Source organism: Anticarsia gemmatalis, chromosome 16, assembly GCF_050436995.1.
Source record: "Anticarsia gemmatalis isolate Benzon Research Colony breed Stoneville strain chromosome 16, ilAntGemm2 primary, whole genome shotgun sequence".
Lineage (NCBI taxonomy): Eukaryota > Metazoa > Arthropoda > Insecta > Lepidoptera > Erebidae > Anticarsia > Anticarsia gemmatalis.
In genome coordinates this window covers 6598423-6624559 of record NC_134760.1, presented here as the reverse complement: position 1 = coordinate 6624559, position 26137 = coordinate 6598423, and the positions used below count along the sequence as shown (strand labels likewise).

The window sequence follows — 26137 nt, the reverse complement described above, 5'->3', positions numbered from 1 at the left end:
GCTTAGGCTTTTGCGTCTTTGTGAATAAGATAATCAGACCTTTTAGTAAGATCATTAGGGAATTAGAAATGTCTGGAGATATTTTCTGGACGGAAATTTAACAGATGTAATGGCGGAACGGCCCTCTGGATCATTATACTTTGATGGGTGCCAGATGTTCTATGTTCTACTACGCAAAAAATAACCACAATTGAATTGTTGAGAAAAGGTTTAGGTAATATTTTGATAAGTGGAATTGATTGGACTGGTTACATCTAAATTCAAGTTCAATTAAATAAGAGGTTTCCTCCTATGTTGCCAAATGTTTTTGAAGTAAATATATTATATAAGTAAATATATATACTTTTTTAAGGAGGTATTCAAAATGAAACTTAACTTGCTACACGAAAAGATACATATTGCGTGATGCGCCACAACAACTTACAACTTATCCTAGCTAGGATATGCAAATTAGTAAATTCATTGAAGGTACAGGATTTACTCGAGCATTATTAAAAATATAGAACACGTATACCAACCTCTCCAATTCACAGCATTAGCGAGCGAGAACTCCGACACGGAAGTGGTAGTAGGTGACTGTTCGTAGCGAGTATTGACTTGCGAGCTGTCCACCTGACTGAGGCCCTCCACGTGTCGTGACGTCACTGGGTCTTCGTACTCATGCCCCCGGTCATAGTACTCCTCGCTCTGTTTCTCTTTAGGTTCCTCGTCTTCGGGATTATAATCCGCGTCGTAATCTGTTGACAATGGAAAATTATTGATAACTGTACCACTGACCCTTGGAGATAGTAGTTTCTGAGATTTATAAGTTATAATAACTATTCTCTTTAAACATTGTAATATTAATTGCAAGAAGGTATATGTTGCGGGATGACTGCCTCCGTGGCGCAGTGGTTAAGGTTGCCAAGCCGTTACTATTGCGTTGCTTATTGAGGGGTTTGATTACCTCACGGAAAAAAAAATTGCGCGATCCACACATAGTTGCTGCTCTGGTTGTACTTTGTATCCGTTGCTTGTGTGTTTGTAAAAGTCCCCGCGAGACAAGAACAATTCTTAGTGCGGAGGATATCTTCTTTATATATATAATTCTTCTGTAAGTGTGTATGTCACTGAACTTCTCTTAAGCGACTGGACCGATTTTGATGAAATTTCTTGTGTGTATTCAAGGGGGTCTGAGAATGGTTTAGATTATTAAAAGAAGTTTAAAATTTTCAAATTAAAGACGTGTAGACAGGACAATGTCTGTCGGGTCCGCTAGTTTTTTATAAAGATACAGAAAGTATTTTTTTACGTATAACAAATGACCAATTTATCATCATGATTACTCATATATATTATATTCTATCCACTGTAGAGCATATAAATAATATATTATAGTACTACTATTTTGTTAGTTTACTTTCAGTGTACCGTCTATCGTAAGATTTCCACACGAAACTAAAATATTTGTGATCCTTAAATCTTTGGGTTCCAGGAATGTATCGACTTTGTCTTCAAGATTATGTGAAGACCCTTGCGACACAAAATTCATCCTTAGCGTGGGAGTGTACCAAAAAAAATACCGAGATTTTCAGTCGGTTAGTGAACTTGATACCTTTCGATTGCGTATACATTTTTCATAGTAGGTAAGAAGGAGGATTTGTAGGAGCAACGTAGCAGAAAATGAAATAATGTGAACAGTCTACGTTGCTCCTTATTACTAAAAATAGAGCCGCCCCATACCTCGGTGGGTGTTGCCAAGGTCACGTCTACTACGCACTATAGTCTGCGGGCATTCTTAATAATTGCAAAACAAATAAACTTTTTGTAGTACACTTTAGTTCTTTGGCTATGTAAAAAACATAATAACATCTTTGTTTCAGATCAACTGTATGTACAATGTACATCAGTTGATCTTATAATATCACTTTCGTTATACCCGACAGTTTAGGCAGAAGTTATATAAATTACATCCACGTTTAACCTGTAACAATGTTAGTCTTAAGTAGCAGGGGGCGAACCTATTACTATTTGCCGAACACGTCACCAAATTCTGGGCTACTATTGAGAAGAATTCTCATTTAAAATAGAAATTACAAATAGCACTGCCCGACCCAGGAATCGAGCCCAAGATCCCATGATCGGCAGTCGGATACACTGCGGATCGCACCACATAAGCAGTTATTAATTAGAGACTATTTGGTTCTGGTAAACTAAGCTGTTAGATTTTGGCAATTTCGCATTATAATGTTTTAATGATTACACTAATCAAACTAGAACTTTGTTACAATCTTCAAAAGTAATCTGAGATTAGTTAAATCATTTAAGTTACATTTATCATCTTGTAACAAGAGAGATGGTAGGAATATATAATATTTTTTTATTAAATAAAACTGAAAAAGTCTCGAAATGTTTAAGTCACCCATTTAGAGAGGTTTTCAGTTTCATTCATTTTCGTGTGGTTACAATATTGTGTCATGTAGATGTATAGTAGGTTTAAGAAAAAGCTCTGTTATGCATCTGACAATTTAATTTATTTTTATATACAGAATAAAGAACTATAACAATCGCGCAAACATGGGTGTTTAATATACTAGCACTGTTTAATATATAAGGCAGGAATATAAAACATTCTTATGTCTTGCAGTGACACCTGTACTTGTGAAGGTAAGGTTCGGAATCTTCGGCGTCAGCTTCGGGAGTGGTAGCGCTGGTAGCGCTGAACGCACGGGCTTCACCGGCGTTAGGTATTTGCTCGCAATTTACTAAACCGTTGCAGCCAGGTTGCAGGCAGCCAATTCTACATCCGACCTCACATGTCTTCCTCCCGTTGAACAACTGACCCTGTGCTAGACAAGGAATTATTCCGTACTGTGTTGCTCCCCCTGCGGCTGCCTCTCCGTTTCCCGCTGGTGCGGCGGCCTCTCCTGCCGGCGCCTCATCGCAGTTTGCGACGCTCAATGCCGCCGCAAAAACAAATAAGGCAAAGCAAGTAAAGAACTTCATGTTGTCGTGTGTCGATATGACTGTGCTTTCTTGTTCTCTGTGTCGACTTAAATAGTAATACACCAGCTGATAAAACATCTAAACAGCGATAACTTCAATTATCAATTGACCTCTGGGAAAATGGTAAATAACACAGAGTGTGAATTCTTGTTCGCACGGCGTGATCTTCAGTTAAGGTTACAAGCACAGCTACTATTGGTTTTTAAACCAAAAATTTTTTTTTTCTTCAATCTCTTAATTGTAACAAATTGGGCAATAGATATTTAAAAGACCTCATAAGAAGAAATAACATACGATACTCATACTTTTGGCTAATCAAACCAAAGCTAGATTCGAAGGTACAATAAATACACTCGTTGGTCAGTTTCAATGAAACTGACCGCCGCAGTCGGATCGATGGGAACATTATTATAGAATACTAGCTGCGCAACCCGCGCAACTTTCCTTGCGTCACATAAGAGATAATGAGTAATAACTTTCCCCGTTTTTGTAACATTTTTTACTGGTACTCTGTTTCTATTGGTTGTAGCGAGATGATATATAATCTATAGCCTTCCTCGATAAATGGGCTATATAATATTGAAAGAATTTTTCAAATCGGACCAGTAGTCCCTGAGATAATTGCGTTCAAACAAACAAACTCTTCACCTTTATAATATTAGCATAGATATAATATTAGTATAGATGAAACTTACCTGGCGTATTATAGGTCTCCCTCAATATCTCGGCCGGGTCTAGCGGCGCCGGCGCATACCACGGCCTCCGCGAGTACACCTTCTTCCGATTGACCGTCCGTTCGCTGTCATCAACGTTCCGATAACTCGACGGTGACAGGTTTAACATCTCTAAACATCTGATGATACCTGTGGAAAGAAAACAAAGTTGAGAATACCAATAATAGCATAATCATTTATTCAGCGTACATTTTGTGGTCAATCTAGTATCGAAGTTTTTAAGGTCTTTGATCTGTCTTAACGACTGATATTAGTAAATATTCAGGAAGGACAATTATTTATGTCCGCGGATTCACGTAGTAACGAGCTTAGTAACGAGGCAGTATTATCACTTTGCAGCCACGCAGTAGCTATAGAATGCCCGCGCTATGGTTGCTAAATTCATTGATCGTTTATCGACCGGTAAGCAACTAGATAATAATATGAGCAGTAGAGTTCATACAAGAATCCGAAAATTAAGCAATGTGCTTGCTTCCAAAACATTCACGTACAAGTAAGTTCATAGTTACAATATTTTCACCTTATTACAAATTGATTGATATGTACTTGCAATACTTATGCCAGGCTACGTTGAAATATTGCTAATACGATAGATACTTTTATTTAACAATTCACATTAAAATAATAAAAACTAAAACGTCCTTAATTCCAAAGTAAAATCGATATTTCTGCATTGACTCATTGACCAGAATGGCTAATTTCATTTCTAAATCCGGACACAAATGAATGAAACAGATTCTCAGTCGATCGCGACAGAAATAATATTCGAAGTTTGTTCAGGCCGACTGTATTCTAAATTCAGAGAATAGACTTAAATAGATAGGTCTAAGAGTCGCGACATGTTAGAACTAGTAAAAAGTAGGCTACGATATTTTTATCCGACTATACAGGAGAGGTAGGTAGTTAAACTTAGCCCCACTTCAAGCTTGAAAAGCTTCTACGTGGGATGTATTTAAAACAATAAAATGCGGATCAAGCTATCTACAGACGAAGGTAGATTTGTGGTAAATTTGAAAGGTATATCAAAACAACCACGTACGGCCGCAAAGGTAAAACGAAAACTAAGTTAACCTTTGATATTTCGTCTATGTAATGTTACGTAACTTTGCTGAACGAATTCCTACATTTTGAATGGGAATAAGGAATAAGAATAATATAATGTTATCTTTATATATGCAAATGAAGAATAACAATCTAGTTCTCTTGAAATAAATTGAACATTAAATGCCATAATATCTTACTTGGGTTCAGATGTTTGGAAATCAGCGTTTAAATCTTCACAAACAATGAAACTGAGACTATAATACTTAACACGGCCGTTTGAAAGAACATGTCATGTACATACGAAATATTCTCAGTCAAATAATAAACTTATTTCCTCTCTTAATATGTTCGGGAAAATTAATTACATTGTTTGAGCGTCTGCTTTAAAATATTATTACTGCATAAACTTAGGGTATCTGCAAACATCGATTTAATTATATCCATCGTTTTGTGTAACTATCCTAACGCTTTATAGAATAATGTTTGCCTTTTATAAAACTGGGTCAGTGTTATCTTTCATTTTAATATATTTTTAATTGTAATGAAACACCCCGTTTTACGAGACTGACTTTTTAGAATACAGGATAAAAACATTAAAAATGCTAATTAGAGTTTTATAGGGTTTACTTTTAGTTAAATATGAATAAATGAAGTTATAATTTATTGTGTACTGAATTTATTTTTTAATTTTCAAGGTTTTACATTGACTATAGGGATATAAGCTTGTGCCGCGGCTCTACCAGCTTGAAATAGTAGCCTGTAGCCTTCTCCGTGACAGCAGCTGTCACCCTAAACAATCTTATTCAAATCGTTTTAGGCATTTTTGCGTAAATGAGAGACAAACCAATGAACACTGTTGCATATTTTTATCACGTCAGTATGGACGTCAACATTAATAACCTACATACTACATAGGTCCTTACATTATGGATGTACAATGACATGTTGGAAATCACTAAACACTATATTGATATAAAACTAAAGATTCATTTGCAGAATTTAAAACGTAGGTAAACTAAACATCGCTTTGAGCAAACCCTCAATCATGCAAGATACCAAAGGCCGTACAAAATGGACATTACAAAAGGTTTGAAGCCGTTTCAAATAAAGATACCGACAAAAATTCGACCGTTTGGCCTCTCGAGCATTGGCAGCTTTTGGGGACTATGTGAATAATGCCTTGGCAAAGAATTTAATGGCCTTTTCTATAGCAGTTTGACCGTGTTCGTTTTTCACGTTTTGTTGTGCTTATCATTGGTTAATACGCATCAGTGGACGTCAATGTGACCAAACAAACAGTTGTCGTTTCCATTTTCACAGGCTATTTTTTTATTTATGTTTGCTTATTTATCGTTATGTCCAGTAGTATGACAAATTATAGATTTAATTTCAACATACTATACGCGAACGAAAATAACCATTGTTATTAATTATTATCAATACAGCGGAGGTGCATTCATTGTAACAAAGCTATAACATTTATCCCCAAAACATACAAAAGCAGAATAAGTAATTCAATAATAAACTTCGGAACCAATTAAGGCTGGCTTTCAAACTGCCAAATACATTATATTTATATTTAACCTGTGAAGCATAGGTGAATTTAATAAACTTTTATACACCCACCTACAGATGTAACACAAAAATATGTTGACATTTAGTTCTGTAGGCGGCGAAGAATAACCTGGCTTATAGTCTTGTCTAAATAGCCTGCGAGCGAGCGGTAAATAAACATTAGTTTTACTGACACCTTTAGACGACTGAGATGTTGCTACAACACATTTATAAACTTGTGTCTTAATGAAAAAAGTAACTAAGTTTGCTACTATTTTTCGTAAAAGGTAGGACCATTTTATATAGTCTAGTGTTGGACCGGTGATCGTACAAGGATATGAAACATAATAAATTAAACAATATTTCACTTAAATATGATATTTATTATAAAGAATAAAACTGATTACAGGTATTAGAATTATGAAAACTGGCGGTGTATACATAAAGCGTTAAGTCCGCCTATATTCTGTTTTATATAATATACAGACAAATAAATAAACAAACTCAATATGAATTTATATTTATAGATAACAATTTAAATCAATTCTTGCATTTGCACTTGTAATGGTGATCAGGTACTGCGATTAGCGCTACATGGGAAGTGTCGGCAGGATCTCGAGTCTTTATCTCGCACTGTCTGTAGCCACCGCACGCAGGTTCTTGGCAGCCAATACGACATGATTCTTCACACAAACGTATTGATGGATAAATATACGATTCTACCGCGCATAGGTTACTATGCGCCTCTTGCCCATCGTCGATAGAATATACGACTTGTAACATCACCGTGAGAACGAAGAACACAAAACAAGTGCAGATCTTCATGTTGTCGTGTATCAATATGACTCTGATTTCTTGGTTCGATAAACGGTTTATATAGCATTGGAATGAAAGAGATAACGGCGGTAGGCCATCTCAAAGTTCACAGTTCTCTACGATCGTTATACATACTATAACATAACATTATATTTATTCGCATATTAGAGTTTTTAAGATTGTAATAAATTACAAGATTTCATAAAATTCTGTTTGCGAAATTAACTTTTCGGAACGGTCTGCGTACGTATCTCTGTAGGTGACTAAACATGGAGATGAAAATGAAAGTAAATTAAGCAGTACATCTGCTATATACAAAGTCATTTATTCGAAATAAAACAATTGAGCAAGAATTTATGAATTGAAACAAATATACTAACGTTTATTATTTATTATTTAGCGTTTCACTCGCACTTTCACTTGACGAAGTGTTGACAAATAGGTATTGGTGTAACTGTGCTTCTCTCGATCAGGTACGCCAATATCATTCGGCATTTTTTGAAGGCACTTCAGAAAGAGACTTTGCAGCCCTACCGACACACATCCAAGTATTATACTTCATCGATTCTTCCGTACATGGACTAGTGCGATCGTTGTCAGTAGAATATACAACACTCAACATTATAGCGAAAACAAATAACACATAATAAGTGTAGAACTTCATACTGCTGTGTATCAATTGCTTTTTCGGTTCATTAAACGGTTTATATACTACTGCAAAGGAAGAGATAACGTGGGCAGGCCATCTCAAAGTTCACAGCTACGTTTTACGAACTATTTTGTTTATACTAATTATAGCCATTATATATTTATTCACATATTAGGGCCAGTCGCCGTACATCCAAATTTCAACTATTTCTCTAAATCTGTGTTAAAGTAAAATTCGGTAACAAAAACAATTTAAAAATTATTTTTTTGGTAAACTAAGTTCTCCAAGTGAAATTTTGAACTGAAAAACACCTGAGCACCTATCTATGCGGAAGAAGAAAAGCAGAAATAATAATGTATAATTAAATAATGTATAATAAATAATGTATAATTGCTTTATACCAATTTATTTTAAATAAATATTATTACATTTACAAACTTTGGAACAAATAACTGCGGTTTGTTTATTTATTATTATACTTTATTTGCGGTTACAATTGCACTTGAAGAATTGTTTTTGAATTGGGGTTTGCTTTTCTTCGGGATCCTCAATTGGTACTGTCTTCGTCTCACAGTGTTTGAAGCCACCACAGGAAGGGAATTTGCAGCCGGCACGACATGACTCTTCACACATCTCCAATGTTGTATATCTCACAGATTCTATCGTGCACAGGGTGGGAATGTTGTGACCGTCGTCGGCAGAATACACGACGTGGAACATCGCCGCAACGACGAATAATACTAAGCAAGTGCAAAACTTCATGTTGTTGGGTATGGATATAATTGATTTCTCGGTTTGTTAAACGGTTTATATACCATTTCAATGGAAGAGATAATCTACAGGCCATCTTAAAGTTCAGCTACGGCTCTACGGCCGTACTCTACTTATCTAAGCTATGATATAACGTTATTAAAGTCTGTTGATTTGTGGACGATATACGTTGGCAACGATTTTTTTTTTACCATAAGCTATAGTTTCGGAGAAAAAAGTGGACTCCATGAAGTAAGAGAGGAAATAAGACAATACATTTGATATATATTACGTTATTTAATAAAAATACATAAAAATGAATTTGCAATTATGAAAAAATATTAATGATTGCAATTGCACTTGTACAAATATTGAAGTATAGGGGTTGGTGTGACTTCGGAAGACACGGTACTCCTGAGCGGCAATAACTCGCAATTTTTGAACCCACCGCAAGAAGGAATCTGGCAGCCAAGCCGACATGAGACCTGACACATCTTGAATGATGTATACCGCACCGATGTCACGGTGCACATATTTTTTTCTATGACTCCAGCATCTTCTGCGACCGAAGTCGTAGCAGAATATGCGACGTTCCTCATCGTCGCGAGAATGAATAGGACAAAGCAAGTGTAGAACTTCATGTTGTCAAGTGTAAATTTTGACTGGGCTTTATCGATTTCGTAAACGACTTATATACTAATCAAGGAATTAGATAAGGTCGGTAGGCCTATTCAAAGGTCGCTTTACGTGTCATGTGTAATATTTTTGGCGTGACGTCACTCCATGTTTTATTCTCATATTGAAGTCGAAAGCGTCTTGCCAAGTTCATCGTTTAAAGTTTTCATCTAACTTCGAAACGCAAATAAATTTTCATAGCGCAGTTTGTAAGAAGTTATTTCACTATCATTTTAGTATTTTGTTCGACAATTTTATTAATATGGTACTCTTTCGATGTTCCAAAATGAAGTTATAACGAAAACGTGACTTAGTTTGGGTAACCTTATAAAATAGTATTCATCTTCAGTTATCCAACAAATATATTTTCATGTTTACAAATGGGGCTATTAAACTTCTAAGACCTACATAGACATTTGAATCTGTGTAATCTTTAGGCAATTATTAAGCGATTTCTAAAATTATATTTGCTACTTTCGTCTGGGTTTGAAATATGTAACCAAGTAATAGGTGCTATCGTACCTTAAACTACTTGAAGGACAAATAAGTATACAGTTTACAGGTAAATATTTAAAATTCGCGCATGAAACGACAATAGATATTATTTTCTCTCGAACTATTCTACCTCTAGTTTCCAATTGCACCCACAAGACTACAAGAATTTTCTCAACAAACTACGTGACTGTATTATTCTGGTAGATTCAATTTATATAACTTTATCCGACACGATTAAAGTTCAATACAGGTATACGAACGTATGTGAAATAATATGACGTCAATACGTGCAACGAATAAAATATTGGTGAAGGGTAGTGTCTCTTTCATTGCTTAATTTGTATTGCACGTAAAACAGAATGAAGTAGGATGTAATGGTGTGAATTTTGAGATCGTTTCGATAACCTTTCAAAGAGAGAGAGCAGGAATAGCGGAGGTGTCTAGGCATTTGCCTGGCACGCAAATGGTTGAGGGTTAGAAGCTAGCATATGTCTTTTTAAAATGTAGTGTATAACAAACATTGTGATGAAATCTTGCACGCTTAAAAGTTCTTGAATTGCCATGTTACCAACACGATTATCAGCGCATGAAATTGATTGTACAAATGTGTTATTTCCCAAAACTATACCCGGCTTACCGCAATTTTCTACTACTTTTTCGCCTATTGACAATCGGCTTGCTGTTGACAAAATTTCTTTTAAATCCTGATTAGCATCGTCAGTGGATACCTAAAAGTAACAATATTTAAGTACATTTTAAGTGTTAAACTCTCAATATGACTGGCTAGCTACGTATTTAAAGATTTCTTAAGAAAAGGGCTATTACGATTCTAGTTTCATTCGAAATTATTCTTATCATTCACAAAGATAAATATATATTATCCTTTCCATCCAATTCGGGTAAAGTTACATCTTGTTTTTTGTATTGAATATGAAATTTGATTTCGCGTCAAGGAATATGTTTAGGGCAAGACAATATTTCTTGCTAGAAAAAATATCGAAATGTGGTTGGATCCTCTTTGTATTATTTGAAATATTCAAATATTTTTATCGACTTACACTTACATAAACGTAAATATACGTCCATACTAACATTAAATCACGCCTTTTATCCATAGGGGCGTGGGCAGAGACGAGAGAACGCAATTTTATACAATGGTTTAAAATTGCCTTGCATTATACAGAGTCGGTTACGGATACTGCTCACCTAACCTATTTGCAAGTCATTACCCATATGATCAGATCCGTAAAAACAGATTTCCATCTCTGGTTTTGCGCAAATAAGTTCTGAGGCAAAGAGTATTCTTTGGTTGCAATTAAAAATCCTTATTCTTAGGGTCACGTCTTACAAGTTTTTCCTATTACGTCGTTTCTTTCACACCGCGTTTAGTACAAAACAAGCTTATACAGAATTGTTTACGTTATCGAAGATAACACAAGATAGCTTCTTGAACTAATTGAAACCTGCTAAGGTAGCGTATGATGTTTAGATTGTCAGGTCACATCTTACAATTAAGGTTATATAAACGTACCCTATTTGCAGGCTGCTTCTCGGTAAGCGACGATCAGCCATGATGACGTCATATAAAGCCACGTTAATATCTATCAAAGCTATTATGTAGGTACGTGACAATAGCCGTCGATTGAAAAGTAACTAACTGTACAGAGTGTGAAAATTAAGGTTTTCCGGACCGATATTCAACCAGCGGCCATTTTTGTTAATACTGCAAATGCATATGAAATGATTATTGTTGTGAAAAGGTTTTTAGAATTATAATGGAAGGGAATAAAGTAATTAAAAGAATAATAATTAGCTATGTACAGCAGGCGTGAGCGGAAGTCACATAACCACCATTTTAAAAGTTTTATGGGCTAAACTAAACAGAAAATAAAGAACTTGCGCCATTTTGATATTCTATAGCGGTATGAAATCGGCCTTAAAATATTTTTAGCACATTTAAATATGATTCAAATACTGAGGATTCTGTTACAATGTTTACTATTATCAATACCAATATTATGTTATACCAACTAAAAAGCCTTACGTCGTTATTTTTAATACACACAAAATTATAATCTCTTAACTTTCACTTTTCCTCGCATTGGGAATCCATGTTAAAACTTTACCCTATTTCGGAACATCACACCTAAAGTGGTATTAAATAAGATTTCACCGATTTGTTGTCACAACTTTCCTTTTTGCAAAAACTTCATTCCCTATACTTTTGTTGGATTTGCTTTCGTGTTAGTTGAAGGTCTTTTTAAGGCTGTTAGAGCATCAAAGCTTTCTGATTTGAAAGTTTCTTTCACGTGAATAAGAAAACTAAAACGAATGGATTCTTTAAGAAAATTGTTTGCGTATTTGAATTGGTAGGCTTTTGTAACGTTCAGGTTAGATTAAATTGAAACCGAAAGTATTATCCAGGCATACCCCTAGTATTACATAGTACTGGCTGGTAAAAAACACATTCACTGGCGCAATTCTGTATAGTCTGTTCTATTGAGTATCGAAAATTTGCAATTTAGAATGTACTGCCAAAATAGTTTCTACGTGGCAGTCAGCGGCTCTGATCGGATTTTCCTAAAAAAAATCTCGATGATAAGCCGGTTGTCTGTAGTCGGCAGTAGTAAAGAATCGAGCTACTCATTAAGGCATGCAATGAAAAATGCCATTGTTTAGAGTAAACGGGTAAAAAACACAAACTTAATTATTGTTTACATGAATAAAGTGACCAATGACCTAGCACACAGCATCACCAATCTATTTATCTCCTCACGCAAACCTATAATCGATATTTTTTATACAAAAACGTGAAAATTGAAATATTCATTTTAGTAAACTTTCTCTTTTTATTGACGGAGGGAGATTTTGATTGGCCTCTGATTCAATTATGTGGTGCGGTTTGAACCCTGGCGAGAACACACCTACGCCATATAGTTTACTTTACCTATGTAATCAGTTTATCTCGTGATCCTGTACAAAGTGGGATTTTCACGCTTCTAAACCAGCTGGCAATTTTAGTTGCATAGTTTTAGCCTAAGGTTTTTACATGGACATATTAGGTCGGAGAAAAAGTCTTTTCACATTATAGTATGTATGAACACAAATGAGTACACGGTTCATTAGGTTTCTTTCAGTGAGCTCGTTAGGTACCCAAATATCGAGCATTTTAATATAGAGAAAAGATTTTATTACAAGTTCATACATACTCGTACTATAATGCGGAAAGACTTTTCCCCGACCTAATATTATTATCATGATGTATAGAGTCATCAGTAAGAGCAATAAAATCACTATTTTATCCACGAACTTGAAATCGTCTTACAACAACTATTATGTCGCTAAAATTTATGGGAGCGGAGTAATGACTTCACCAAATATTAAATTAACTAATTTAGAAATATCGTTATCATATTCATATAGACTAAAAAATCAAAATAAATAAATCTCTGCCCATATACATTTAACCAAATACTCGATCGCTACAGTCATTTCTGCTTATATTTGTAAAAATACATTTGAAATACTACTGTATATACACATATCTGTAGTCATACTTATGACATAGATTATGACTTCATATGACTAGAGTAACGTGTAGTGTAAATGTTGTTTACCAAGCCGTGATAATATGAGGGAGAAAAATGAGAGGTTGTATTACACTGATGTATGCTAGGTCGCAGTTATATGTGTAATTTGCTTCAACGAAACATGTAATTACATCGTTGTTGTGACGGCAATTTGGAAAATAAAATCTCGAGCAAAAAATGTATGAAGCTTTTTAACAACTTGATCAATATCGAAAACAATTGGGTATAATTAACTAGTTATACTATGTAGAAATGTATTCAAAATAATCCATATTAGCCTTAGATTTGAGTACCTACATAAATGATAGTGATGATATTGTTAGAACCAAGATTTTGTGGAGCTCGTGGCTTAGTTAACAACCGTATGGATCGATCTCTGACGTTAAGGATATCGTGTTATATCCCAGGTAACTGGGTTGTGAAGGTCAGATAGGCAGTCGCTCTAAGTAAAACACTGGTATTCAGCTGCATCTGGTGAGATTGGAAACTAACTCCAAATTAGTTTGGATGGAAGACTAGACTGACTAACAGTTAGAACCGAAATTTTCTTCGTTATAATAATAGACAAAAATACCAATGACATTTTTTCAGTTAAACTGTATACGTAACCTTCGAATGATGACGTCATATCTATGCACAAAACATTAATGACGTATCGGTATCAACATACATATATTACGAGTATACCAACTACTAAGAAATCTACGTTATTTAAAATTTCTATAGAAAGAAGTGACGCAAAACGCATTAAAATTTCAATGAACTGGACACGTAAACATCGTAGACAACAACTTTCCCTGAAGGCATTGAAACACGGGTTAGAACTAAATCGATTCTTATTTTAGACCTGAGTCGTTCTTTAAAATTACTTTGTAAATATTCAAGAACATTTTGTTTGAAGATATCCCACACGAAGTATAATAACGTCCTTATTTATTCACGATCCAGTTAGTAGAATTAAACGATATGAGCTTGAATAAATACAAAAATGTATGTACAATGTATATTTTGCTTCACGGCAAATATAATTACAAGTGAATTCTAGAAAATACTCTTGTATATTGTCAAATGGAATAAAAGCTGAACATATACGATGAGATTAAACCCGATAGTTACAAGTCAGTGAGTCATTTCATTCAAGCGGTTCAAGTTCATTTAAAATCAATATGCATTGAAACCGCTCAGATCTGGGTACATACAACCCTGCATCGAGGTATGAACTTTAACTTACTCCCGTATGCATATATGGATGTGAATGAAGTAAAATAAATTTATGGTGATGGTACCAAATAGTGTTCTCTGGTATCTGCTTACAGTGCTTGCTATCTTAGGAAAAAATATACTTTATGTATGTATTCAAGTCGCAATCTCATTAAGTCCCTGCACTCCGAATACTCCACGTAAGAAAATGACAATTTGAAAATGTGTTGAAAAGCTGACACTAGTGTACAATAGAGCCCGTTTCTCGCTGAATACAAGAAAACTTTGAATAAACGTGCTCGTTTCATAACAGCCATTTTTATTTACAGTTCTTTTCCTCGGAATGTACACAAGGCACACAATGCGGAATGCAAGGAGCATTTGTTCTTCGTGAGTTGATATTTGTCATGTTTCTACTGACATCTCTAAAAGTTTTCTTTCAATACTTCAGTACCAATATGGTGCAATATTGATCGATGAATCCACCAGTGAAAGTTTGTTACGAGAGAATTAATTTTTATTGCTCTCTAAAGCAGAACTTTGCGAGTTTCTTTCCTCTCAAACAAAATAGCAGGGCAGATACTAAAAAATATTTATGAAATCCCTTCACATTTGTTTAATATACAGAACGCGAAACCTGTTTGCAAAGATCAAACGAAATATTATCAACTTAGATTCTTCCCTTCAACGATACAGGTCGTTGTATACCATACATTAACTTTTCTGTTTATACTTTCTCACAAAGTAAAAACCGGATTACTAAGATAATTCCACCGTACAAATAAGGAAAGTAAACAGTGTTGTGAATGCAAGGAACAACAAAAACGGACAAAAGCAAACGTCTCTAGAACGACGTGAGCTGCTAGAAAATTCATGGGTCCGGGTGACTTACGAAACCTGCCCGCGTCCCTTACTATATCGCGCTCAGGACAAATTGGGCTATACTAAGGCTTTATATCACTGCTATGAAAAACGCCACGTTTCGTAAACTAAGGGTTATTTTGTCAGCTTTTCACTTTACACGATATGTCACATAAATATTATTAAAACAAAAGATAAATTTAACCCATTAATGTCCCACTGCTGGGCAAGGGTCTCCTCTCGTAATAAGAGGTGGTTAGACCTTGAGACCAATTGCGGGTTGGGAACGTGTCACACCTTCAAGAAATGAATCTCGAATTTTTTTTAAAGAAGGTTTACTATGGTCTCATGTATGCAAAGTTGCACCACGATGTTTTCGGACTATATCATCACGCAATTCATATAGTTTTGTATACAAAAATGTGTTGTATTTATTTCCGATAAAAATTGTGATTATTTGCTAAAACTGGGAAATTACCAAAACGTGCCGCTTTATTTACTTTAGTTTAGGTGATATGTATTATGTATTATTGACACAGTAATTGATATCTGCGCTCATTATTTTGCGATAACTCGACCTTGAACTTGTACAAGAACAATAACATTTAGTGAACTGTATTATTATCAAATAAACAGAAGTGTGATTAGAGATGTGTTATTAACACAGTTTATCAAAATAATGTTATATTGAACGATATCCGGCTACGGAGGGAAGTCTCATAGAAATCAATCACCTAACCCTGGCCTAAAAAGTTTATACATGTTTTCTATGATTTAACTTATAGTGTTGAGACACTATAAGTATAAAATGTATCATCCGATACACTTTCTATACCTTATGGCTAGTTGCGCGGGGCAGCTTGTGGTATCATAAAGATACCACAAGCTGCCCCGTGCAACTTCGCTTGCGACACTTAAGAGACACTGGGTCAAAATGTTCCCCGATTTTGTAACATTTTTCGTTACTACTCCGCTCCTAATAGCCGCAGCGTGATGTTATAGCCTTCCTCGATAAATGGGCTAACTAACACTGAAAGAATTTTTAAAATCGAACCAGTAGTTCCTGAGATTAGCGCTTTCAAACAAACAAACAAACTCTTCAGCTTTATAATATTAGTATAGGAGTATAAATTAGTATAGATAATAGGTAGTAGGTAATAGTGCTCTTCGAAACCTCAGATAATAAACAACTCAAAACTTTTGCCCTACATTTTAAAGGTCTACCTCTCGATACTATAGATAGTTTAACAGTTTCAGTTGTACAAAATCGTGCTACTGGTTTATCCACGTAGTGTAACGCATAACTTTGTCATACAGTATGTGGGGCCTGCAGCAACAGGCCTTGTTAACACTTTAACGCCTCGTATCAAGTTCGGTTAGATTGCTCTGCATAGCAATTTGGTAGGTGTCGAGTATACGCGATATAAGCTATGAAATATGTTTTGGGAGCTACTTTATACTTGTACAATGATATGATATGATATATGATATAACCTCTAAATGCGAAACTTACTCGCCTCCGTTTTCTGAGTACATTTAACGGTAGTTTATCTATTCAATAGCGTCAAAACTCATACAAAAAAAACGCTTTTGAATAGATAAACAACCGCTAAATGTACTCAGAAACCGGGGGTGAGCCGATTTGGCTATTTTTTTTGTACAAGGATAATTAAAGACCCAAGAAAGTACATGAGATAGTTTTCATCCCGGAAATCTAACGAGAGAGAGAAAAAAACGGATGCTAAGCAATATAACTGCTCAAGCAGACGGAGTTGTGGGCTAAGGCTTGATTAAAATATAAAAATAATATGGGCTTAATATTTTTAATAGTATTAATAACTACAATGTGTTTATTTGGACGAACGACCTAACTCTACCTATTTGTGTAAATATTATTACATATTTGCTTTTAAATTATGTTAGCCGCGTTAGATTTTGTGGTTTATCAATAATTCAGCGAGCGAACCGCGTTTGTTGGCTTTCAAACCAAAATATTTAGTATGATAATAATCACTTACGGTAAACAGACTATTTCAATTATTTTGTACTAGCTTACCCGCGCAACTTCGCATGCGTCACATAAGAGAGAATGGGTCAAAACTTTCTCTGTTTTTGTAACATTTTTTATTGCAACTCTGCTCCTTTTGGTCCTAGCGTGATGATATATAGCCTATAGCCTTCCTCGATAAATGGACTATCTAACACTGAAAGAATTTTTCAAATCAGACCAGTAGTTCCTGAGATTAGCGCGTTCAAACAAACAAACAAACAATCATAGTATAGATCATGCCGTATTTAGATTACCTGCATTGATACATCACTGTTATTTGCTCACAAAACACAAATTTAAAGAACCTTATGTGTACTCCAAAAAGTTCTAAGCATATATAAGTACTTTTCTTACAACTTAGGAATCGTAAAACGCAAGAGGCGTAATGCATAATTTCAACGTTAAATAAGCAAAAATAAAAAATGTAAGTTTAAAAACCCCAGAACTAAAATGTAATGCTGTATATTAAAATCTGATCAATATAATAAGATCATAGTTCACAACTAAGCTACCACAAACATAATTGTATCCACTCGAGTAAATTGCTGCTGAGTGACGTATTAACCGCACTAACGCACATAACAAGCCATGAGCAAACCTATTGTAAGAAGCATTAAACTTGCACGAGAAATCTTGAGAGATAATTAATAGAGCTCTTTATTAATAGTGACTGCCTCCATGGTGCGGTCGGTAGTGCATCGGATATATCGGATATTTTTTGGGATATTATACTGGCATGATAATAACTTATGTAATAACTTAAGGCAGAAGGTCCTTTAAGTAGAGACTAAATAGATTACTCGATTTGGTATTACATATATAAATCTCACAACTTTTTACGGCAGACAGACTGAGTCTGAGCTGCGAGACCTGGGGATTTTTACAGAATGTTTTTGATGGCATTATGTTGACATAATACTGCTTCTGGGTACCGTGATATTAAGTTGACGTAATTTTTTTCTGGGTACTTAAATAGTTTCAGCCAAAAATAGTTTTGATATAAATGTATTTTTTCTATTCACATCATTAAGTTGAAGAAAAAAATAAAATGAAGTGTTGAAAGAGTAGCACAACTAGCTTGCATTCTTAAATGTTTCCTACCATGCAAGTTTATCAGAAGCCATCTTATGGTGATTTAACCAGCCTCTTTATCGCTTTATGCAAAACTTCTGCATGTAAAACCATACAGTACTATTTATAATGCCCACATAGCATGACTCCGAACAATATACATTATGCGAACATTAGTTTAAAGTTACAGCCGTTTATTTTAACCAGCCAGTTCCGTTTGAAATTTCCTCTGAAAGCCAATTTGCGGTACAACAAAGATAGGTCAAAAGTTAAACGTGAAAGCATTCGTAAAGGTCGGAAGTTCAAATCCTTTCTAACGGTATTCCTCACGTGTTTCACAATTACTCTTTTCGTTGCTACTTGGTTATTATGTCGGTAACCCAATTTCTTTTAATTAGCGTCTTGACTCATATACCTACTACCGGTACAAGTCGTCTTTACGAAATAGGGGCATGTTTTGAAATTTAAAAATGTGGATGCAATAAATGTATATACATGTTGGAGTTACATTTAGATTCATTAATTAAATTACTAATTAAGAACTTTGTTCGACAAGACTTTAAAATATTGCTTCGAGGCTTGTTTTCTTTTCATCACTATTACTACTATATTAACCTGCGCCGAAATGTTAGGCATTTTAAGGTAAAATGTGTGTTCGCGTTAATTCCCGTATTCTATTATACATTAAACATGCAACGTGAAAGTTCAAAAGTTATGATTAATAATTAAAATGCAACTGTTTGAGATTTGATAATTTATTAAAATAAGCGACCACTATCTTATAAATTGGTAGCAAGCCTTCTGAAGAATAATAGTAGCCAACAACATTACACCACTCCAATACATTATCGCTTTACAGGGGCTTTACTTCGCCCACAATAATTGAACATTACATTCAAGGTTATAGTTGTCATTATAATCGTTAACAAACAAAATAAACAACAAATTATTCTGTAATAGTATATTTCGTAACACTTCAACAAACCGCAGCCATTGAGTTAATTCGTCATCGCTTCGATAAGAATCGAAATAAACAATAACATACGTACATAACATTACGCCTATTATACCCAAAGGTTAGGGTATAGGTGTAAAAAATACGCCAACGTCTCGCCATAATGATGTTAGTCCCATGTAATAAGAGGCAAGCCTATTGGCATAATTACACGTACCCAAACTCCGAAAGATATTCAAAATTAAATTAGAAAAGGCCAATAGTACTTTTCCCGATCCCGGAATAGGGCCCGAGACCCCATGATCATAGTTGGCAGTAAAAATAAACAATAAAACATATAATTTATGCAAATACCTGTGGTGCTATCCCTAGGGAGATCGCCTTGGGATTCAATTTGGGTTGTCCTGGCCCATATTGCAGTGACCCAGTTTAACAGGAAAACCAAATAAAATATTACAAAGAATCGTATCGCTATTTCCTGAAGTTAGGAACTGTCAAAAGCATTGGCGACAAGTAATCCAATAAATATGATTCTATAGACGTATTTTGATGATAGTTGTTACACAACTATGATTGCGTTAGAAGGTTAATATGAAAGTATTTTTGAGAATGTTGTGTTTCCTAGCTGTTTTATGTGTTTTGTTTTAGAAATTTTAAAACTGGACATTATTGTCCACGTAGTTAATATTCTTTGGACTTTGCCTAACCTTATGGGAAAAGTCTTAATATTATGGTATGTTTGTGAATCTAAGGCCATGTTGGCCCCAAAAGTAACTAAATTAAACTATATTTATTGTTGCCTTTAAGATAACGCTTGCCTATTAGGTAAAGTAACATATAACACTTAATACGCTATGAAAGTAAAAACCTAAATTATCTATTCTATATTCATGCCTATTCTGACTATTACACGAGTTCAAACAATCATATTGCCTAACAATCCGCCCACAATATCCTCTGGGACGCTATTAAGCATAACTGTAAATAAAATCGACTTCACAATAACTCAGTTGAATTTCGACACGTTTAGGCATTTATTGTTATCAAATATAGCACATAATAGCTCAGTTATTATGTAGTTTTATTGTTTTTTTTTTACAAAAAGCAACAAAATCATTTAGACGCAGATAACTTTTTGTGAACATTTTTTTTAAGTATATTTAACGAAATTCGACAGAAAATTAAGAATCGTAATAATCTTAAGCGCGGATTTCTTCTCTAGGTGTCATTGTATGTGTAAAATTTTTCATGTAAAATTGTTGAAATACAAGTAAAAACTGGCTATGGCATGGTTTGGTTATGGTTTTGGAAAGTAAAAATCAAATCAATCACATAAATAGTAACTTTACATCTGACATTCTTAAGTAAACCGGATTTAAAGTTTTCAACGATTTTCTTTGGAAAGCAAGTCTAAGTCTATCATCAAAATTCGTCTATAGAATCACACCTAATATATTTAAAGGATATTTCATCAGTGCTTACGTTTCCATTTTAACTCGTCACTAAAGACTATAGCTTTCATCAAAACAGTTATCTTAAATACTATATCCTTGTTATTCCCTTGCTTGTTCACTTCAGTAATGTAATTCTGAAAGGTTCTCAACTGGTCCCGTTAAAGCAAACACACTTCTATACGTTGTACGTCACACAAAATTGGGTGATTCAATTTTAGCACAGACACGTCGCATGTACGATGGGGGTTTACCAAATAATATTAGAATACTTTTATCGCTTAAGAATAAGATTTTAGATAACCTTTGGTTAAAGGGCATCCTATTAGAATGTTGGCATGATGTTACGTATGGAACTTTGGCAGTTTAGAACTAAAAAGATTTTTTATATTATATCTATAGCAGTGATAGCCGAGTGGTATAAGTTGACACCTCCCACGCAAGTGGTCGCAGGTTCGAACCCAAGGCAACACACCAATGACTTTTCGAAGTTATGTGTGTATTAGAAATAATTGTCACATGCTCCAACGGTGAAGGAAAACATCGTGAGGAAACCTTGCATGCCTAAAATTTGTTTAATACATTTATTGAGGGCATGCAAAGTCCCGCACTTGGCCAGCGTGGTGGACTCAAGGCCTAACCCCTCCCTCATTACGGGAGGAGACCCTTGCCCAGCAGTGGGACAGTAATGGGTTAAATTTATTTTATATTTTATTTTATCCAGTTCTAAGAAATATGAATTACGTTCTGTCTAGTACCTACTCAGATCTGCAATGGCCTAATGTTTCATTAATCCGAAGTTTCGTTACAATTTCGATGTTCCATGTAGCCATGAACATCAAAATTGCGTCTGCAAGTCATGGAACATCGAAATAAAAAGTCCGATAGTCATTGTACTTTATTGGACTGTTATAAAAAAAGGTAATTAGTAAATCTAGTATACTCTCAATTAAACTTTGAAGTGTAAACTTTTTTATTCCTACAAATAATCTTTAACTTGTTACTTCACAAGTTTCTGCGACAAATAAACTTGTTAATTATATTTTTCGATTGTTAGGAAGTCTTATTATTTAGAAATTACCTGTTATAACTTTTAGGTAACAAATTGTTGTTAGTTTCTTATTATTAGATTTCAAAGGAAATTGTTTAACAGAATTTAAATCTATGGCCGTTCAAAAGTTTACGTACAAAAGCAATTTAAACTTAAATTGCCCTAAGATTTGGTATTACATTTTTCTTGTAAACATTTTAGTCTGGACGAGATGTGAAATGATCTTTTTAATCTTCTGTGCAGTATGAATACTAAAACCCGTCTTAAACTTTCTAAATAGTATTATTATTATATATATATTTTTAAGGTCCCATTTTCAATTTTAACAAAATAAGTTCGTTGGATAAAAACCTATATTCATTGTATAATATGAAATTTTAAAATTCAATTACACGTAAGTGCAAGATAAAAAGCACGTTTGCATAAATTAGGTATATTTGTAAATTACTTCCTTCGCTAGCGGACAATAAACTGCGGCGTAGTTAATAAATTTAAATGAAATGGCACAACATGCTATCCTCACGGCCGCGGTAAAAGGCGCCTTAAAAAACTCAAGTTATTAAATTCCTGCCACGTATTCAATCCTGGTGAAGCGTAAAATGCAAATATTTCAAGAAAGCACGCACAGAAATCCAGGGAAATGACATAATACGTGAGATAGCTCTCGTGTATGTCTCGAATTACATTCATAAGTTTGTATGATGAAAGAGGATGCTGGTGACAGATAGACGTCCGTTGCGCTTCCCCATTTCCTTCCTATAAACCAGAGTTAGATGGCTTCCGAATGTATTGTATCAAATTAGAATGTGGACACGTACGGCATATATGGGTAACTGAAAGCAATTCCTAGAACAATTGTTTATATTTTCTTAAAAGGATTGTGATACAATCACGTTTTGATAGTTGAATTACATTTCGGCAATAGTAAGCGCAGCTAGGGGAGGTTTTCATAAATTTCCGAAAAAGTTTTTTTATTCATTAATTCAGATAACAGCAGTTAAGCCATGTCAAAAGCCATCGGGTGGCTTGAAGAACTTTGGCACTAGGTTGAACACTCGTTGGCGGTAGATTACGATGAATAATGAAAGTGTTATATAGCACACTAACTTTAGAATTAAATTAAAATACATGTTTATTATTGTATATCCATTGCATAGATGACATGCGCATATCAAAGTCCAAGCTTGTAATTCGGGTGTTGCGTGTTGTATTAAATTACCTTTATCAATTTTCCTGAATAAACTACACATATTGAACTGTTCCCTCACGCAATATGCGTCACATGTTCCTTATACGTCATACGCCGTAGCCTTATTACTTCCTACCGAATAACTGAATAAGTTATCTTATCAAAACATTATACGAAACTTCAAAGTATTAATTCTATACTAAGCTGGATAAAAATATCTCTCAGGTATCACTTTCTTTGCGGCGCGTGGCAAAAAGTGCTACTGATTTAAATTAGTTTTTATCGAAGAAAAGGAAATATCTCTCTTTGAATTCTAGGAACTGGTGCTAAAAGGGACTGAAAGAGTTCTTTCTGCAATTACGATTGAATGGAAAAGGTAATTCTAAAATTATCTAGATAAGTGTCTAGCACTGTGCGTTGTTAAATACGAGGTTTGTGTAGGAGTCAAACCACGTCACGTTGCGTGTGACATCATCACGGTACATAAAAAAACCTGATGCAACAAAAACTTTAATTGAAAAATATAACACTTAAAGTGTTTCGTCTCAATTCAAACGGTCACTATAAACCAGACAAATTGGAAGAAAAACTTATCCGAATTTCGAATAACAGGAAATGACGACATGATAATACGAGTATTCTAAATTTGAGATAAATCTCCTGTTACAAAACAATATGGCGGCCTGTTAGGCGGCTTCCGAAACCGAATCTTAAATTGGTTGGGCTATAACCGTTTTTTTCATATTTCATAAGTACTTATTAGTACGGTTAGGTTTGCAAAACTTTACGTTTCGAATTTCTCAAGGAAGGTATGAAAACGTACTGAAATAAATTCTGACGTCATTCAGGTACAAACACGATTGTACAAAAGAAACGAGAGATGGTCTAGAACGTATTCGAAGCATATTTCTGAAAGTCGAACGAAAATTGACTAGAATATTTGCTTTTTACACAGTATTTTAATTTATTAAAGAACATTTTTGTAACATCGAGATATTTAATGTTAATGTTTTTTCGAAATACTTTGTAATCCACGACTGTCCAAAAACGCTGTTCAAAGGTTATTTTATGACTGTAATTTCGCGTTAGAATATTTCTCGAATTAAAATGTATCAAATGTATTAATTCACGCCATGAACTATAATATTTCGACTAAATCCATTCCGGTGCATTTTTACGACACAGAAAGGAAAATACTTTTTCACAAGTCACAGACTTACACGTTTATATAATTTACAATCTTACTATTTGATTGTGGAAAATATGGCTCAAAAGATCTACACAGATTTCGAACGAAAATAGTACGTGTTTTTGGAACATCAATGTAGCTTATTATTTGTAAGTTGATAACGACACAACATTGAAAACTTTAACTTCGTTTTAACCAGCTCCAAATACTTTAAATATATTTTCAATACCCAATCAATCACAGCTCGATTCAAGCCAAAAGCGGTGAATTAAACCCCAATACAGATTCTATGCAGCTGCATCACATTAGTGTCGTTATATCCCGGAAAAGTCGTTGGTATTCAGGCCGCTATCATTAGATCTCTTGAGGACGGTTACATTTGCAAGTCATGACGTAAATTGGCTCTGGCAAGCGTCCGTTTACACTGACACAACCCATACTACTCCTGAAGTGTTGAATTAACGAAGATTTAATAAGATGATGGGTACCCACGTATTTTTACAACGTTATATGCAGCGTAGTGTTAGGTCTTCTCAATTTTAAGTAATAATATTTCATAAAACTGTATTATTACCTAAAAACGTTACGTAAAACGATATATGATAAAATTGCCCTATTTCTAATGTTTTGTTGGAATGTTTTTCTCCTGTGTATCTATTTTTCAATCTTATAACGTTTTTTACATACCGAAAAAGAATCTGTTTCAAAGTAATCTATAGAGTTTCGATTAAAATATCTGGAACATTTATAAACTGATAATAATACGTTTATTTATGAATTAAAAGCACGCGCGAGTCAACTGGACGCTTCAAATGACGCCGAAGGTGCAAAATGTAGCTCGAACTGTTGCGCGCGTAAGATTTAAACCGCTAAAAACAAGTAATCAAAGAAGTTTTCTTACAAAGGATGTAAGAAAAAGTAGTTCAATATCAATAGTAGACACATCCACAGTTTAAAAGTACACAATTCAAATAACAATCTAAATTCAATTCCTTTTCTAATACAAACATTCTCAAGTTATTCTGTAACTACAAACATTAAAACCATTGTCAGTTGGAACACAGATCTTCGAAGAAGTAGACAAGTTCAGAAGTTAGTCAATCGTTCATAACAAACCCATGCATAACCACTATTCATTCAATAAGCCGTGATTAGTAAATCACAGGGAAACTACAGGTAACAGTTACTTACCGTTTCACAAAAAAAATCACACGTATTTTTGAAGGGGGATTTTACTTCGAACTTTCTAAACACACAAATACATGCTTTTCTACGTTTTTTTAGTAATGCTTACATATAACACCCGGTGGTTATACTTGGGGTATAAGTGCGAGCGATATTTCGCTCAGCCCAGTATACGTACGGAGGTCAAAAGTACCGCCAAAGCACTGGACGAAAACGCTCGGGAAAAGTTCCACGAGGTGTTCACTGCGCATGTTCCTTTCATTAAGTAAAGTTAGGGCGCGTACAGATTCTCGAAACTTTGAGTGTGACGCCAACTGACTGTTTGATTGTGGTAACTACACAAGTGTGTAAAAAACCCGTTTCATTAGGTTTACTAATCAGTAATTAAAATGTTACAAAAGTTATCTGTTTTGGTTTAATAATTACTACTTTGTAGAATGAATATACTTCAAATAACATTCGAGCCAAACCATAGACAGTTAAGAAGAAAAAGTTATTGTCATGTTTCGCAGAACAATTTTATCTAGTCGAATGTATAGTCTTAGCACAAATTAATTACTGGCCTTTACTTTTATTCAATCAACTGCGATTGAGCTTAATTGAACAAAGTCGACTAGAACATTAGAGCTAGCAATTTGCAACG

General features: G+C 34.5%; 1 protein-coding gene across 2 annotated transcripts in view; it reads right to left on the bottom strand.

Moving 5' to 3' along the window:
• LOC142979314 (synaptotagmin-15-like) overlaps positions 1 to 25690 on the bottom strand; it is a 90495-nt gene extending 64805 nt beyond the window's left edge. The window contains exons 1-3 of one of the 2 annotated variants that reach the window (XM_076124163.1): positions 25604 to 25690; positions 3681 to 3848; positions 519 to 737 (exon numbers count right to left, since the gene is read on the bottom strand). In XM_076124163.1, coding sequence (XP_075980278.1) covers positions 519 to 737; positions 3681 to 3828 — 367 coding nt within the window. In that variant the 5' untranslated portion in view covers positions 3829 to 3848; positions 25604 to 25690. Of the gene's footprint in view, positions 1 to 518; positions 738 to 3680; positions 3849 to 25500 lie in introns of both variants that reach the window. The other variant, XM_076124162.1, reaches the window with a different exon arrangement.
• Positions 25691 to 26137: the final 447 nt, after the last annotated feature.